The sequence below is a fragment of the Alligator sinensis genome, unplaced genomic scaffold (genome assembly GCF_000455745.1).
Source record: "Alligator sinensis unplaced genomic scaffold, ASM45574v1 scaffold131_1, whole genome shotgun sequence".
Taxonomy (NCBI): Eukaryota; Metazoa; Chordata; order Crocodylia; family Alligatoridae; genus Alligator; species Alligator sinensis.
This window is the reverse complement of record NW_005841830.1, coordinates 6,221,611-6,239,849: the sequence shown is the minus strand read 5'-3', so window position 1 is coordinate 6,239,849 and position 18,239 is coordinate 6,221,611. Positions and strand designations below refer to the sequence as shown.

Below are 18,239 nucleotides of genomic sequence, written 5' to 3'. Positions count from 1 at the left end.
ACCCAAGCTCGGCCCCTTTGTGACGTCACAAAGTCTCTGCTGCTGCCGCGGCCCAATGGGAGGCCTGGAAGGATGCACGGGCAGAAAACAGGCACATTCTGGTGAATTTGCTCGCGGCTCTGAGCCGAGGGTTACTGTTGTCGGGGATGATCAAAGCGGGGAAAGGAGCCCAAAACACTGGGCAGGCATTTGTCAAACCCGGCTGCTCGCAGGCTGGGGAGTGCCAAGGGGGCCCGCTGGGACTTTCTTGTTGCAGGGAGGGAAGAAAGCAGAGCAGAGGAAAGAAAACACCGCAGCCCAATGGGAAATCCTCGAAGAGAAATATTTCGTCTCCCGTGGCCCATTTGGTAGCCTGGCACAAATGCACGCTTGCATGTAGTCTCGCAGCCTCGGAAATGCCGGGCATGTCTTTGAGTTCATCGCCAGCAGAGTGAAAACAAGTCATCCTAACGCCAGTGGCCGGGGAGGGGATGGGGAGACACTTGCAGGCTTCATTAGGGGAGGAATTTTTTTGGTGACAAATACAGCTGCATAATAACGCGGTTGCGATCATTCAAGCTCCGGAGCCAGAGGATCAGGTTTTTTTTCCCACCCGGCCTAGATTTTTCCTAGCTTTTTAGCTTGGAGGATTTTTTGGGGCGGGGGGCACAAACCACTCCAACACCAAAACAACCCACTCCATGCATGTGCAGGAAAACGCTAGTAAAGTTCATAAGAGTCACGACCCCAGACATGGTTCTTGACTTGCTTGTAGCTGTTGCTCTTTTCTGTGCTCACTTTTACCGTATTGCTCCCCCAACAGGCAAAACTTTCTGTTCACACACACACACACACACACACACACACTGACGTCTTTTGCGCATTTCCTGCATTAGAGGGAGAGAGAGGGAGAGACAGAGACAGAGGTGGGGTGGTGCTACTCAGCCCAGCACCAAAGCGAGCCAGCCCCACGAGCCATCCAGAAGGCGGTGGCCATCCTATGCCGCTTGCAATCTCCGAGCAGCCCGATCCGGAGCAGTCTCTCCCCATGCATTGGATTCGATCCACTGGATCCTTGGCCTTTGGGGAGGAGGAGGAGGAGGAGAAGGAGAGGAGGCTCCTCGATCCTATGCGGATGTAAGGTTCCCGGCTGTGTGCTTTCTGCTCGGCGGTTGTGAAGTAGGCAGGGCTGGTTGGTGGCTCGGTGTTTCTGATTTGTGTGCGTGTGCGCGCGCGCGCGCGCGCGTGTGTGTGCATTGTTGCTGCTGCACACAGACAGTCCTAGGGTGTGCAAGAGCCCCGGATCGCGGCTCTGCCTCCTTTGCACAGACTGATCCAGGATTATGATCTAGGTGAAGGGAAAAGTCTTTTGCCTCACCCCAGGGATTTAGTAATGCTCGGATTTTGATTGCATTGTGGATTTCTGCAAACACGGCCGTCTCCCCCTCCCCTCTGCCCCCCCTCCCTTGTTTTCCGTTAGTAACACAGGCAAGAAACTATATGTATTCACTGGGTGTCGCAAGAGCAAAGGCTAAATAATCAAAGGTAACAGCAGCAGCAGCAAGGAGAGAGCCCCACACTCTGATCTGCCCCCCCCCCTTCCCAGACGTGCCCTCCTATTTATTGGTGAGAGCTCCCTCCCTCCCTCCCTGTGTGCGTGTGTTGTGTGTGTTGAATCCCAGGAAAAGTGAAGCCACCCAACCATGGTGGTTTTCAATGGCTTGCTGAAAATCAAGATCTGCGAGGCAGTGAATCTGAAACCCACAGCCTGGTCCCTGAGGCATGCGGTGGGTCCCAGGCCACAGACCTTTTTGCTGGACCCTTACATAGCCCTCAACGTGGACGATTCCAGGATCGGGCAGACCTCCACCAAGCAAAAGACCAACAGCCCTTCCTGGAATGATGAATTTGTCACCGATGTGTGCAATGGCAGGAAGATTGAGATGGCTGTTTTCCACGATGCCCCCATCGGGTACGATGATTTTGTGGCTAACTGCACTATCCAGTTTGAGGACTTGCTGCAGAATGGGAGCCGCCACTTCGAGGACTGGGTGAGTGTTTGCACTGTGACAGCATATGGCTTTAGAAGGCATTGCTCTGGGTACAGCACCTTCATTGTCAATGGCATGAAATGGCTCTGAAGCTTTCCCCCTATCCCCAGGCTTTGCTAAGAGTGAGGCAAGCAGCCCACCGTATACTGCATATGTTTTACAAATCGAGGAGAAAGCAAAACCCTTGGGTCTGGATAAAAGCTGGATCTTAATGGGTTCAGCCTAAATCCCTCTAACTGATTGGGGTACAAAGCTAGCTACTCCTATTGCATTAGACAAATCCATACCCCCGCTGCAACCAGGGGCAACCGAGCTGAAAAAAATCCAGATTCAACACCTGGATCTTGAGGGATCCAGCCAATTTTTGGCGGTGGCTTCCCCAACTCGAATCCCAAGAACAAGTATAAATCATCCTGTTGCATAATTAAAATCTAGACCATGGTGTATCCTGTCATGACAAGCCTCGAAAATCTTGATCTGACCCCTGGGAAAAGGCAGTTTTGGGTCCTGATATCCCAAGCCCACTGCATCAACAAACAATAAATACAGACGCTCTCCTTATACTGAAGGAGACCGGATCTTGATGTATTTCAGTGTGTCAAGTACCAGGAATTAGTAGCAGCACCCTGCCAGGTTTTGTCCCCAGTCAGCAGAATACCACTGCCTAAATACACAGCATTTTTAGCTCCTACTGCACCTTTAAAATTCAGAACCTGATGCGTCCCAGTGCAGTAGTGCTGTAAAATCCTGGGTCTGACATCCCAATGTATTGCAGTTGACAAGCACAGCAAATAAACAAGCATAAATAAAACAGTAACAGAGAACATTTCACAGCTATGTTGAAGACTGTACACCTACCACTAAAACAGCAACAAAGTTAGCTATGTGTATTTTAAATAACGTTAACGATAGAGCAGTGGAAATAGTCCCTTGGCCTCAAGTTTGTTAAGTCATGCAGGCTGAGAAATACATGTTTAATTGATTTTTTTTAAATAAAAAAAATAAAAGGCAGGGCATTATTTCCTTGGCAGATGGAATCACAACAGAGCATCAAGGCCCAAACTCAAAAACAGTAAGGACTGGTATACCAAAAGCCTGATTTTTACCTACACGAGTGTCAGGGCAGATTAAAGGGGCCTGTAAATTGAAGTTGTTGTCAGGGTGATGGGAAAGGGGCCTTCATGTGTATGAAAATCAGGCCCTTTTATGCCAAGTGAGGGCTGTATAACTTTTCTTTTAATATTAGAACTCATCTGTTTAGCTTTGAATGAATCTAGAAAAATCAGATGCAACTTCTGGTAAATATGTTGAACCGTGATATCTGGGATATGGATTATTCCAGTTGTAATAGGAGAGCTGTATATGTGCCAAGTTTTGATGGTAAAACTGGGAGATATGCAGGCAGCAAATTTTCTCTAAAATTGGCTGCAAATGCCAAATTTGAGTTCTTTCAGATATCTTGAACCAATGCATATTGACAAAGTCCTAGTCCCATTGAAACCAATGAACATGTTGCTATTGACTTGAAGAGGATCAGGATTTCCTCAGATTTTTGGTGAAAGACTGGAAACAACACTTGCCTTTGTTTTGCTAGTGCAAATTTTGATTTGTGGTCAAAATGGCAGAACCCAGAATCTTAACAGGAGTCCTTGCCAAATATGACTTTTGTCAGTGTTATTATTTAGGGGCTTGTTCATGGTTTAGATTTTTCAGATAGAGAAGGAACATTGAAATCTGTACTCTGTTTAAACAGCAGAATTTAACAACACAAGGCTAAAAACTGACAAGATCTGCCAGGATCCAGGTATCTTGGGTGTCATTGCAACTAGATGTATTTGGGGAACAAAATGTGTGTCTATATTTGTTCTCTAATTATGAAAAACAGTTGAGAGCAATTGGTGTTATAGCCAAGAACTGGCTGATCCAGCAGGATCTGGGTGCTGGATCATGATTTTACATCCCTGTCATGCTGGGATTGACAGTACATGTTTTATGGGTGCAGCAGCATTTACATTTGTTCTCTATTTAAATGCTGGAATTGAAATATTAGAAGGTGGGGCCCAATACAGATAGGACCCAGGTTTTACCTTTAGCAAAATCATGCAATGAATCTAGCTTAATTGACTTTGATCAGTGCCATGTAGAATGTGGTATGATTATTACAACAAGGTATATGATTATTTGATTGTTAAGGTACCCAGCAAACTTATTTTTAGGACCACATGCTAAATCTACATCTCTATGGGGAGTTGGATTACATCAATAGTCATTGACATCTCTAGAAAAAGATACACAACTAGAATAGTCAAAAACATCATTAGTATCCTCAGTACTGTGTGGAGTCCACCTTGAAGCCTAGAAAAAAAGAAGTGGTCTGTGAAATTGAATGAATGTACAAATACAGGAAGGTGTTTTGTGGATCTTGCTCTAGAAGGAATATGCACGTGGCCTAAACCAACAGCACCCTGTACATCTGCTTACATGCTGTAAAATGCGCTAACCTAACAAAGGTTTTTGAACCCGAAAGCTTGCTTAATAACTATTCTCCAACCATTTGGGTTGGTCTAATAAAAGATATCAAATTCACCCAAGGAACCTTGTCTGCCTAACCTAACAAAGACATTTAAGGAAGTTGGAGATGAGGTCCCAGTTTTTAAACAGAGAAATAATTTCTTAATTTCAGTCTTGTTATCTAAGGCAGATATTTTTCCTGTATGCTGTTCCTAATTGGCTGAAATTAAACAACAGAAATGCAAGTGATTTATTTCTCTTCAATGCTTGCTATGTGAAGTAAACTTGATGTAACAAATGCTCTGGAAATTATAAAATGTATTCTAATAGCTCTAAAACATTAACATTAGTAATGGTTTAGAGAGAAGTAGAGTTAGCTGTGTTTGTATGAAGTAAAGTAGAAGGCAGGGCAGAATGGCACCTTACGGGCTGACTTGTTCAGAGGCAGGAGTAATCCTGAAAATTATAATTGGGTAATTTGTACTTGTTGAGCATATTCATTCCTATAGTATTTGAACTTAAAACATCTCAAGAGATGTGATACTGCTTCCAAGACTGGACCTTGATAATGAAATAGATTTTTCAAAATGTTCATATATTGATGAAATTATTTGTCCACGTATCAAAACAGTTCAAGGGCATTCAAGTTTAGTGCTCATATAATACATAGTGTTCTAAATCGTGTTTTTGTTTTATTTTGTATCTTATTTATTTTATGATGTATGCACTAATTTTAGGGGAATATGATTGATACGTCTTTCATTTTAGAGATCCAAAATATACAAAAGATATTGTTTGAGCTGTATTTTTTCCCCTTAGGAAAAAATATTCTCCTTTGATTGTTTTGCTGATTATGCTAATCCTAATATTTTTGTGGCAGATGAGATTTTCAGGAAAATGCTGGGTATTTTTCTCACTGTGAAGGTTGTGATGTATGACACCATGGTAACATGAAATACAAGTAGGAAGCTGGTGATCATGTTAGTGACTGTTGTATTAGGAATAATACAATATATAAGCAGAAAGGAGTTTCCCGTTATCTTTTAAGAATACCCACCAGACACAAAAATTAATGTTTAACCTTCTCTACTGATTCTGTGCAGGCTACCTGAACATATGTGCCTCATGGTATATTATCAAAGTGATATATTATTTCTAGAGACCAGATGGCAAATGATTAAAAGGATACATTTCTTTGTTGGGTTTTTTTTTAAAATGCTTGTATGCTTATGCAAATGATGAGGTTGCTTTCTGAAAATAGTACAGTGACAATTAAAAAGATAGCTTCTTTTTACAGTGGTGTATCAGTACAGAAACGGCATATAAAAATGTCTGTTCTGCAAATTTTTCGTCTTAAAGGCTACACTGCAATGTTAAAAAGGATCTTAGATTTATAACAGGACAAGCTTCTCTATAACCAAATAAAATCCTCCTTGGAAGGGATAAACGATGCTCAGGACGACACTGAAGATTTTCTAGTTCGAAAAATATGGAATATGGAGGAGTAATTAACTAAGAAGTCATGTGGAACATTCTGTTAAAATAACCCAAGCCTTTAATTAAATATGATTCAGGTTAGGTGAAATATCTTTCATGAAGTTATAATAGATACGTGTCTTGATCTATTTTTCTAATGTTTAACATGTATTAAATTCCTACTCAAGTTTATTGTATAATTGCATATGAATCTTAAACCTTGCAAGACAGTTGCTTTTATATCTTGGCTCAAAATCATATGAACTAGAATTATTGGTGCTTATATGCTCAGGTTATTAGTAGCGTACTACTCTGGGTAAGTTCCTCTACTAGTTTTCGAAGGTATGTGGCTGAATCCTCAGATGACATAAATCAGCATCAGTCTGCTGACTTAACTGGAACTACACTGATTACACCAACTGAGGATCTGCAAGCCTAGTTCTTTATACAAGGCAACCGTCCCTTGAAGTGACTGACTTGGGGCTCCTTAAGAAACAAACCCCTTTATAGACTGAGTATTCAGAATGCATGAATGGATTCTGATAACTTTAACTTTTAGCAATGAAGGCCTCCTGTTTCCATTAAAGAATATCATAAGTTTATACTAATGTAATGGGCTTAAAGGTCTACTGTGTTAAAGAGGCCCTGCTACACTCAGTGAGTTTTGATTTTTTTTCCAGATATTCTCCATATTTCTTGTCCCCATCATTGCTGACCCGTAAAAGCTAAACATGAAACCTGTTCCTTTTAAAATCCTCTGTTCTTTCACCTGGTTTGCTCAGTGACATGAAGGCCTGCACTTCAAGAGTCATTTTTTTTGTAAAGTACCGTCACGTCATGTGCTGAATTAATTGTCGCGTTTGTTCATTGCCTGCTTCAAACTTTCCGATTTTTTTTTTGTCATATATCTTTGGCCTTGTGTATTAATTCAGTGCAACCAGCGGGAGTTCTGTAATAACCAGTGGAGAGGGAATTTAATCGTAATCATTTTAGTGCAGGTCATTTTGCGTGTTAACCTCTGCTGTGCTTGTCATTGACTGGGGCTGAATGTTGGCATTAAACTAGTGGCATACGATCATATTTCTATTTTCATTACCTGTTGGACTCATAGGGAGAATACAATAGCTGAGAAGTCCAATATATTGCATATAGAAACTATACTTCTCATCTAAACATCAGCAGCAGATCACCAACTGCTGTAAGCTTTGTCTTCAGAAAACTGTTTGTTGAAATGAGTCAGTAGTTTCTGTTTCAGGCCTCTTTGAGAGTCATCTACAAAAGCAAGCCAACCACCACTAATCAGAAACTTCTGTTAATTTGAATATGTCATGGAGACAGAACCACCCCCTCACACCTAAAGGTGATGATTCTCCCCAGTCAGGACAGGGGCACTTTGAAAGGGAATTGCAGAGAAACTTACAGTACTGCTGTTTGCCCTATACCGGTCACATGGATAAAAAAATCATGATTAAAAAAAATAAAACATCAATGTAACTGTGCAGTTGTGTTATATTTAAATCAGAATTTTATTTGCATCCTGCTAGTGCTTTATTTTTCCCCTCATTTTATAGTCTTAAACTGATAAGTTAAGTTCTGTGATCATTTCTTTTAATTATTAGTAGAATTTCATGTTTTACATTGGGATTTTTTTTCTGCTATGAAGTTTGACGCCTACTGTTCACTGTGCTGAAAATGACAAATCCAGAGCTCCCATAAACATCCTTGCTAGGAAAACAACACAGTTTTAGGCTCGTGATCTATTTGCAGTCTATATCACCTTTTGTCTCATAGACCTTCCAGAAAGCTGAAATGTTTATGACTGGTGTTTTGAAACCCCCCCCATATGCGTCCCTACACCCTGGTGTAGGTACCTAATTTTAGGCCTGTGCAATTGTGGCATGTATATTTATAACACATTTATTTCTGTATTAAAAATCTAAGTAACTTTTCATTGTTTAACACTGAAGCAAATTTGTTTTGAGGTGGCAAATTTTATGCCACTAAGACAAACATTTTTAATAAAAATAGTTTCGGCCCCTAATGATGGAAATGCTTATGCTTATGTTTAACTGTGAGCGTGCAAGTAGTGCCGTTGCACTATTCACATGAAGAATCAGGGCCTTCATTTTTAATATTTTTCCCTTATGACAATCTTGGACAATTTAAACAAAATACATTACTGAAAATGCCATTATTTAAAGAACTATTTGTTGTTACAGCATTTCAATAGAAATACATTTTCATGAAAAGTTTACAGAACCATTAAAAGCATTTACAATGCCTTTATATAAGTCATTTCACTGTAGGATAAATGGCCTGATCAAAAGCACATGGAAGTAAGTAGAAACTTGACTTCTGTCAGCTTTGCAGCAGGCTGAAAGAGCATACTTTCCAAACTCCAGGTTTTCAGTTTGCCAGTTTTTACCAGCTGAAATGTTAAATGAACATATAATGCAATACTCACAGAGCCATGTATTCCATTAATGTATAACAGAATATTCAGAGAGACCCTTTGTGTAAAGTAGTATCATCAGAATCTGGCTCTCATATATTAGTCCTAAGTGGGCACTTTTAAATTGTATAAATCTGATACAGTACCATACTTACTAAAATCATTTTTGCATACTTATTGGAGTCAGTTTTTATTAACACACATTTTGGCTTCAGCTGAGGAAGATGCATAAGAATGGACCTGACTTTAAGCTTTTGAGTATTTCTGTTAATTCAGTTGGACTCTTCACTTGTCATTGAGTACATACTTGACTACATTCCTGAATTTGGACCCATTTTTTGTGGAAAAGCTGACAGTAGATGAGGATAGACATTTAGCAAAATCCATTTCTTGCTCGTTACTCTTACTTACCACCACCAAAATAGCATACACAGATCTAAACCCGTCTGTCTTCCCTCACTGAAAATGCTCTGACCTGCTAAAATAACTGGGACCTGCACGGTTTGGTCTGGGAGTGAGGCAGACATGTGAACATGTGACACTTCGCTTTAAACTGCAATATGATTATAGGTCTGTTATTTTGTTGTAGAAGTTAAAACACAGTGCTTTAAAAACCAAGCTGCTTTGTACAATTTTAGTTTACATGAGGATTAATTAAAGGGTGTCAAGTGGTGGGATGGCCCCTCAAGAGAACTGGATTCAGCTTCCCCAGTGTGTTGTGATAATGGGCATTAAGGGTGGGGAGGAAATGGAGAGAGTGGTAAAGGGACTTCTGAAAAGGATAGATCAAGTGCACGTGCTAAGGGGATTTGTCGACAGCGGAAGAGAAAGGGGCTCTATTCTGGTTTCTTTGGAGTGCAGGGTGGTAGCACAGGCCTGAAGAGGCTTAAGGAAATGTCAGGCAGCAGGTGTTATTTGACTTGCAGTGTTGGAGACGGTGAAGTGGAAGTGGCAGTAGGGTTTGTGTGCTCATGTAAGGGCACAACAGCCTTGACTGAAATATCTTGGGTATATACATGACTGCCTTCCTTATTCACAGATGACCACTACTAGGTTTAAAAGATTTTCAATACCAAATCACCTGGAATAGCCAAGTGTGGTACTAGTGAATAAGTCTAAAGATTGCGCAGCTTCTTTTGTGACAGGATCATGTAGCTTCTTTGTTCCACAGTTTGATAAATGGAGATACAACTGGCTGTGACAGTAATGTGCAGAACCATACCTGCTCCATCTGTTTGTCAAAGTTGGCAGCTTGAATCACTTCTAAAGTTGGCTTTTAAAGTGAGTTCTTACTTGGATTGTTTTGGGTTTTTTTTGACGAGTTAACTTTTAACCCTTAAATCTTCAATGTTGTAAGGTAAAGAGGCTCACCAGAGCCAGTGTTCTAACTAGATCTGAAAACTAAGGTGGGAATGTTGGCTGAATGCTGGTCCTTCTCAAATCTAACAGGCATTCTAGCATTCACCGTGTTAAGAGCAGGGTTAGGATAGGAAAAATCTTTTCCCTAGAAATATGTAAATACAAGCTAGGATTTGAATGGCTCAGGTACTGAAATGGAGATGGACCATACATACTTTTAGAAAGCTAGACATGCTGTGTTTTGATTCCCTCCCAGGTTTGCAGCAAGCTGGTACTGCTTTTACATCGGCTGAAGAGAGATGATCTGAAGCATGGAAAATAATCTGATCCCGATCACAAATGTTGCTCTGCTTTGTCCTTTTGGCAGAGGCAGGAATGGATAATGAATGGCTGTGCCTTGTCACAGAAACTTCATGATGTTTGCATACTTTAGAGGAAGAGCCTTCTTACCTTACCCTTAGGCAAACTTGACCCATAAATAATGAGTTCAGGTTACAGATGTCCTGTTGTAGGAGACTGAGGTTTCCTAAATACTTGTAATTTTTTTTGTATGCTAGTCTTCTGGCACTTGATTCAAAACCACTTAGTTTTAGCACTTCTTTTGTCTTTGTGTTCTCAAGTACATTCAAGATAAATGGGCAAAGGGTAGTGGGGAGACTGAGCAACAGTGATCAGAGCATGGGGTAAGAACAATGTTGCATGGTGTGTAGGGGATGAAGAGGAAATGTGGAAGTAGATATTCCTGTGCAGAATTAATTTAACATCTACTACAATAAGAAAACGGTATGTATCTTCATAGTTTTCTTCCAGTACCTTTCATATCTTCTGTCTTGTGCTTTTTTCCTCTGTTCTTTGGTAAGTCCTAGCTTTGGAGTGGCCAGGAGGGTTTCTTTGGCAAAATTTTTAAGAATGCCTAAGTCTAAAAGACTTTTAATGTGACCCCATCCAAGTCACTCAGATACTCTGGAAAACTTTACATGTCAGTTTCCCTTGATTTTAATTACTTTCATTTGTTAGCAGTTGCTAACTGACTGGCAGTTGGTCTGCGTTATGGAAGGATATTTCATTCTTGCAGTGTCTAGTCTCTGGGCCAGGCCAAATTCACTCATTATATAAACAGTTACATCCATTTTTTACTTAATTGGGTCTTCTGCAGAAGTGAATTTGGTCCATAGTCTCTGAAAGTAAATACCTTGGGGGGGGGGGGGGGGTGCATGTATGTGTGCATGCATACAAGCCCATATTTTAGATCAGTGGAGTTTGAGCAGCATCTCAGGCTGCTGTTTTTTTATTTTTCTGGGGCCTCTAATACAGGCTTCATGGAACTTCTGTTCTCCTTCTTGGGTTTTGTACAGCTGCATTCTTGATGATTTGTTTGAATTTCCTTGGGTTTCTCTTTAAACCTGTAACCCACCAATGGCCTGGCCCATATCAGATTTGAAAGGCAGAATTATGTTAATGCAGCCTTTCACTTCCTTTGCCTCTTAGCTCACGCCACTTCTACCTACTTTATTCTTGACTTCCTGTTCAAATTCTATCTTCTTTCTACCAATCCCTCTCAGGTCTTTTTCCTGTATTCCTTTCATCATTTCTGAACTTCTTCCAGCTCTCTCCCTTTGGTTTTTAATTGTATTATATGTTTGCTTTTGCCAGTGAGACCAAGACGTATTCAAGGGTATTATCATCAGGTTGGTGCTCAGTGAAGCAGCTCTAACCATGGGTGGATGTCATTGCTGCTTTTGAGTGAGGCTGGCAAAGTGCATGAGCAGCCATTTAGAAGACAGAGCAGGTGAAATGCTGCTTCGGTGAGCTGTGCTACAGAGGGGACAGAGAGTCACCCATGCTAAGAAATGACCAAATATAGCAGGATTGTTTTGAACCTCAGACAGTATCACCAGTTTTAGTAGTATCAGCAGGGCCATGGGGCCTGTACCTAAAGATTGGCATAATACTAGTGGGTTGGTAACAATGTTAGGTATTGACTATTGGGATTACTTTAGCTCATAAGGAAGAAAATCATTTAGGAGCAATACTCTTCTGCCTAGGAGCCCTCATCATAGACTAGAATCCCATGGTATGATGGTACAAACACAGAAGAAAGGCCTTTTTCCCTGATAGCAGATGGAGAAGTACAAATGAACAATGGGGACAGTATTGATTGTATGATAGGTTGTAACCATAGCTCATCAGTAGCCTTCTGGCCTGCTGTGGTCTTTCTGAGTTCTTTGCAACAGAACAATTGCTCTGTTGTTTTGCTGTAGTAAAAAGAAACAAGTGAAAACTTAAAAGCTGGCAATTTCCAAGGAGTGCCTTGAGTGTTAACTATGCTTGCCTTAGGTCTATGAAGGGATACCTTGACACTAAAAAGGTTGAAAGGCACTGCTATTTCGACTTTCTCGCTGTGGGATTGGCAAGTCAGTTTTTATGCCCTAGATTAGGGGCATCAAACATATGGCCCATGGAGCCATGTCATCTGACTTGTGAAATTTCCACAGGAGCTGGCAAGTATGGAGCAGGGTAAGCTGGGATGGAGCCCACTTCCAATATCTGGAGCACCTGTTGGTGCCACATGGTAGTGGGGTAAGCCAGAGATGGCTGCATTAACCCCCAGGGTCACCGCTGTGTTTGGATCCGGTCTGGGGCGTGGGGTGTTTGACATGTGTTCCAAGTGATTCTATTGTACTCTGTTCCAATTCGACTGTAATCATGTAATGGCCAGTCACTACCTACCTGTGGTAAACCTCCCACACAGCTTTAGTAATCCTGCAAGGCTCTGTCTTTATCAGCAACTAGGGAAGTGTAATTCCAGCACAAGAGCTGAACACAAATACAGTACTCTAGAAGTAGCTGTGTACCCGTGCAGTGTCTCAGGGCCTTTGTGATAAGCTTTGTTACATTGTATTCTACACCTTGACTTCGTAGTACAGAGTCTTCAGAATCTTGCTCCAAAAGAGTTCATTCAGCCACAAATTCTGTACAGAGAAGTGAGTTATGTTAGTTTGAAGACAGGGCAGATAATCTTTAAGATGCCCTTCTACCTTACCTTCTGCCTAAATTATGTACAGAAATGCTACCTATTCCAGAAGAGGCTGGCAATAGAAGGACTTTCACCTTAAAGAGGGAGAAGTTTTCTTGTACTAAGGTCTACTGATTTTAAAAAGCCATTTAAAGGCTAACATGTAGTGTATCATACACTTGACTGATTTTTGAAAAGCCTCTTAGCAGGTAGTTGCAGTCCTAGTTTTGAAGCTTTTGCAAATGTGGTTAACAAGAACAACTATATATATATATAATTTTTAAGTGGGTTTTCAAATTGTGTGTTTTTAAAATTAAGTACGTGCCTAACTAGCTTGCTGCATTGAGGCCTACGGTGAAATGCACCAACAAGTTAAATTTAATGAATCACTTAAGAGCTTTAGAAAATTTGACTGTAACCTCATGTCTTACCAGGAATGAATTTAGTGCGGTATGTCCACAAAAAAAGAAAGAAAGAAAGAAAGTGGGTGAGGGGAGGGAAGGGGAATGCTGTCAACCTTTTAAAAAAACAATAAATTTCTAATGAAAATCATTCTCTCCTTGCTGAGGCTTTGTGTGATGTATGAAACAGTTTTTCAAAATATTTTGTAGACTATTTCTTAGTGTTATTTTAAGGTGCTTTTTTTTAAATGAGAAAATCTGAAATTCCTATTTCATGTCAGCCTTAATCTAATTTATAAAAACAATGGATTATTTAACAAATCTGAACAACTAACTTGCTGTGCTCTAGCCTTGTCTGAATGCTCTATGGGCATCACATTGATGTGTTTTTAAACTGTTCAGCAGTTGCATTCTATTTAAAAAGCTTTTATACTCCAGCCAAATATAGGGTGTTTTTTTTCCATTTACAGATGAGTACTATGTCATAAAGCTTTCCAGATCCTTAGCATCATCCAAAGGTTAGATCAAAGACCAATTTAAAATTTAGATCTGAATTGTGGGAAGGTCACTTTGCCCCTAATGTCATCTATTGAAAGTTGCAGTATAAAACAAAGTGCCTCACTAAATTTGAAGACTGACTGACCAAGTGTCAGGAAAAAATATATACAAGCTTGAGAAAGCCACTGCTCCCTACTGCAGTCCTCTGTTGTATTTCTGGCTTTTGTCGACATAAATTGCATGTTTAATGTAATTAACATAGTCCCTTTGCACCACATTCACAGTATAACAGTAGCATGGCAGTCCTGGACCCTGGCTGTAGGTGAGGAAGTGGTTTTCAGTGTGCACATGCGCACGATTAAATAGACATAAAGCTCAAGCACCCCCAAATTGTGAAGACTCAGTGACAGCATAAACATTTGAAAATGGATCCCTTATTAATAGCATGTGATAGCCTATTAAAATAAAAATGTAATGAAATATAGTAGCCTTCCCCAGAATGTCATGCCCCATACTGATTGAATGATATTTTATTGGAATGATTTGGCTTTTGTGCTAGATTCTGTACAAGAACAAGATGTAGCTTTTCCCCTGAAGAACTTACACTCTAAAAATCAAATTAAAAGGTCACTGTTGGTTTATGAGACCACAAACCATAACAGATCCACAAACAAGATATGAACAGTTTGTATACTAAGAGGGAGGTGAAGTTTGAAAGCCAAATTGCATAGAAAAGATGTAGCAAAACCAACTCTCGCAAGCAGGCAAGCTGTGATATGTAGGACAGAGACATGCAAAAATTTGCAGTTAATGCTTTATTGCAACTCACTGGGTGCATGTGCTGGGTCATGAAGCAGCATGGAGAAAACAGCTGAGCTGTCTGCATGACAAGCGGGCAGATGAAGCAGGGTCCTTGGTAGAAGAGGGATGGTCATGGGGACCAATGTGGTTAGTGGCAGGAGTGGACAAGTTAGAATCTGAGTATATAGGTCATTCTAATTGTTTTCCTTATTTCAAACCTGCAACCACAAAGCTCTTTGAAAACAATCTTCTGCAGTTCTGTTTGGTTTTCTCCAGTGTTCATGGCAATAGTGAATAATGCCTTGTGTCTCTGAAACTGGATCAGCCACTGCACCTTACATTTATCCCTTAATGAGGCATTTAATATATTCATCCTGATGTTGCTTAATCTGAACTGGTCAGACAAGTTTTAAGACATAGTTTGATATTTTCAGCTGTTTGTTGGATAGCCTTTCCTTTCCTTTTGAGCTCAGCCTTGCCTTTTATTTCTAATCGGATTGCTTGCTACAATTTAAGATATAAATTGCTCCAGCTGATGGAATGTGCATCTTTCCTTAAGGGGAGTGCTATTATCTCATTTTCCAGTTGGGAACTGAGGCTCAGAGATAATTGAATTCTCTAAGACCTCCCAGGTAGTCTGTGGTAAAGCAGAAAGTCAAGCTCCTAACTTTCTAGTTCTAAGTTAGTGTCCTAACCACCAGGTCATCTTTCTCAGGACAAGAATCTCCAGAATATCAGGACAGTCACCTGAGAACTAGGTTGTAAGCCCTCTCAAATGAGGTTCTTCCTGCCCTCACCATCTTTCTCAGGCAGCCGTCACTTTATCTACTCTGCATTCCTGAAACCTGGATGTGGAGCATTGTTTCCATTCCCTTATTGTTAAATTGCCTACTCAAACTGTCTTTGATTGTTTTTTCTTTCTTTCTTTTTAAGCTCTGAGCATTTTAATTATAGAAATGTTTAATAAGTTATGGTGATCCCTGTCTTGCCTAGGGCCTGCGCCTGCATTTGTCTTGGCTTCGAACAGAGCTTTCCTTCTGTAGGTAGGAGCATGGGATCAGGCTGTAAACATGGCATTGTAGTATGATTTAATTTAATATCACCATCACAAAATTAATTATTTTAGGATGCAGCATCAGCTTTGTTGGGAAGCTATCAAAAATGGCTTTATCACTTGGAGGTATCTAGTTTGATATTCTGTCCTGCACGTGTCTTCAGCTATCATAATGATGGCCTCAATCTATATACATTTGTGGGCTGGGATTTTCAAAAGAGCCTAAGAAATGAGTTAGATGCCCTTGACTTTCAGAGGAAGTTGAGTACCAAACTCCACTGGCATTCTTTGAAAATTTCAACTCCAATAAATAATTTTTTGTATATTCCAGAGACAGGTGATATATGGGGAAATGTATGGGTGCTCATGTATCTCTTACTCTCAAATACTGTGCTCCTTAAGTCCTCTAAAGTGGCTCTTATACATTAAGAGGCCATATTCTGATATGGCCGGTCAGCCTTGAAGTCACTCAACCACAATCCAAGCTATGAGAACTGCTCCCCTATCTGCATCAGACATTTAGTTTACAGCAGAGCTATCCATGTTGTGACGTTTATTTGTGAAATGGAGCCCTCCTACAACTGGTTTGCAAACTACCTATCTTTTAATTACAGGCAGTTATGAGACGAAAAGGACTGCAGAAGGGCTAATAGGTAGTTAATTTCCTCTTCTTATGGAATTGTTGCCAGTGGACTTCCTGTACTCAAGACTTGCAGCATATAGGTAGGACTGACCCCCCTGAAGGGAGCAGTGGAGTAGTAAGTGAATTGGGGGTAGAGTTTCTAGTGTTCAGAGCCTGAGCTGGACTCCTCTAAGGTTTAAGGTTAGGGGTTTACAGTGCAGCTGGTCAGCGTGTGTGAACTTGAGGAGAACCCTAATTTTAGGCCCAACTAACAGTGCAGCTATAGACTTAGTCACTAGTTTGAATAGGGGAAGATTAATTCCACTGGTAATTTAGAGAGGGTTTACTAATAAAGGAGGCACCATGAACCTTCCACTGCACAGGGGAATTGTGTAGAGTGTTTCATTGCATGGGTGCTTCACATACAGCATGTGGCATGCTCCATTATACCTCACTGCATACAAATGCACATTGCAATTGATTCTGCTTATAGATGTCCCATAGTTTAACTTTTATTTCAAACTAACTGAGGTAAAAATAGTGCTGGAGGGAAGTTGTTGCTATGATAGTCCAGGAATTATGTGAGGCAAGGATTTTTGTGGGTGATATCCGTTATTGGACCAAGTGCATTGGCTGGGATAAACTCAGGCTTTTGAATGCAATGCTCTCTTCCTGAATCCCTGCATTCAAAAGCTTGTTTAAGTCTCTTCCAGCTGTGCCATTGGTCCAATAAAAGATATAATTCACAGAAAGCCTTGTATCTCACAAACAAATGTGTTTGAATGTGAACCAGTTCTTTCTCATGATATGTTCATGTAAGCTTATAGAGAGTTAGGGGTGTGTTCAGAGAATGGTTAGTCTTTTTAGAAAGATGTATCAGGAATGAATTACTACAAATTAGGGGTATGCGAAACTTCAGTTGCCAATTCGATTTGGAGAAGATTTGGCCCAATTTAGAGGCCGAATCACAGAATCTGAATTGAATCGGGAGACCAAAAAACCCCTTGGAATTGATTCGGAACCTCGGAATCAATTTGGAAAAGATTCGTAGATTCGTAAGGCAGTCTTTCAGAGGAACAGAAACTGAGAAGGAGGGGGAACAGGGGGAGAAAGACTGACATCTGTAGCTGGCCAGTGACTGTGATCTTTCCCTGAGCTCCCTTCCAATCACAGTGCTCTGGGGGAGGGATGTAGAAACAGCACATAAGCCTCTGTCTGCACCCTTTCTGTTCCTTTTGTGAGCTGTTTCTGCCTGAGCAAAAGAGGGGCAGACGGCTGGCCCAGAAACGGGTAGGTGGGCAGAGATCTAACCAGCACCAGGAAGGCCCCCTGTTACAGGCTACCTTCCCTGCTGTTTTCATCCAAATCTGCCTTAACACACACAAGTGACACGAGTTTTGCTTTCAGCAGTTTGAGGTGCAGTTGCTGAGAAACCCCTTCACCTATCTCCTTGAACCTTGGCAGACCTCGTGCCCACAGAAGGGGCTACCATCCCTGCTGTTTTCATCCAAATCTGCCAAAAAATGACAAAGTTATAGGTATTTCAGTGATTCCCCATTATAGTCTATGGCCGAATCTCCGAATCTCTCTGAATCAGTGCTGAAGGCCAAATTGATTCGGGACAGTGATCTGAATTTCTGAATCAAATCACTGTCCTCCAAATTGGTCGAATCCAAATGGAATACTTCCCTATTCGCACAGGCCTACTACAGACACCTTATAATGTGTGCTTAGATGGAGTGCATGAGAAGGAGGATAGTGAAAAGTAGAGCCAGTAGCCTTTGATAGTAGACACTTAGCAGTGATGCTGTTTAGAACGCAGAAATCTGACTATAACTTAAGATCCTGAACTCCTTATCTACTAACTGAGAGCATATTATCCAGCATTGAACCAGTCAGAGGGTGCCCCTTTCCTCCTTTTTCAGTTTCTCCTTTTGGATACTTGATCAGCTAGTTTATTGGTTTGCTAGCATGCTTACTGACTGTTAGCCTGTCAGTGGCCCTGTAATCACTAGTTCT

General features: G+C 40.9%; 1 protein-coding gene across 2 annotated transcripts in view; it reads left to right on the top strand.

Moving 5' to 3' along the window:
- The first annotated feature begins 892 nt into the window (after positions 1–892).
- The window catches only part of PRKCE (protein kinase C epsilon), a 518,294-nt gene continuing 500,947 nt past the window's right edge, over positions 893–18,239 (top strand). The window contains exon 1 of one of the 2 annotated variants that reach the window (XM_014519408.2): positions 893–1,116. Coding sequence is in view for 1 of the 2 variants with exons in the window: in XM_025204781.1 (XP_025060566.1) it covers positions 1,683–2,030 (348 nt within the window). In the remaining variant the exon portion in view is untranslated. Of the gene's footprint in view, positions 1,117–1,682; positions 2,031–18,239 lie in introns of those variants that run through there. The other variant, XM_025204781.1, reaches the window with a different exon arrangement.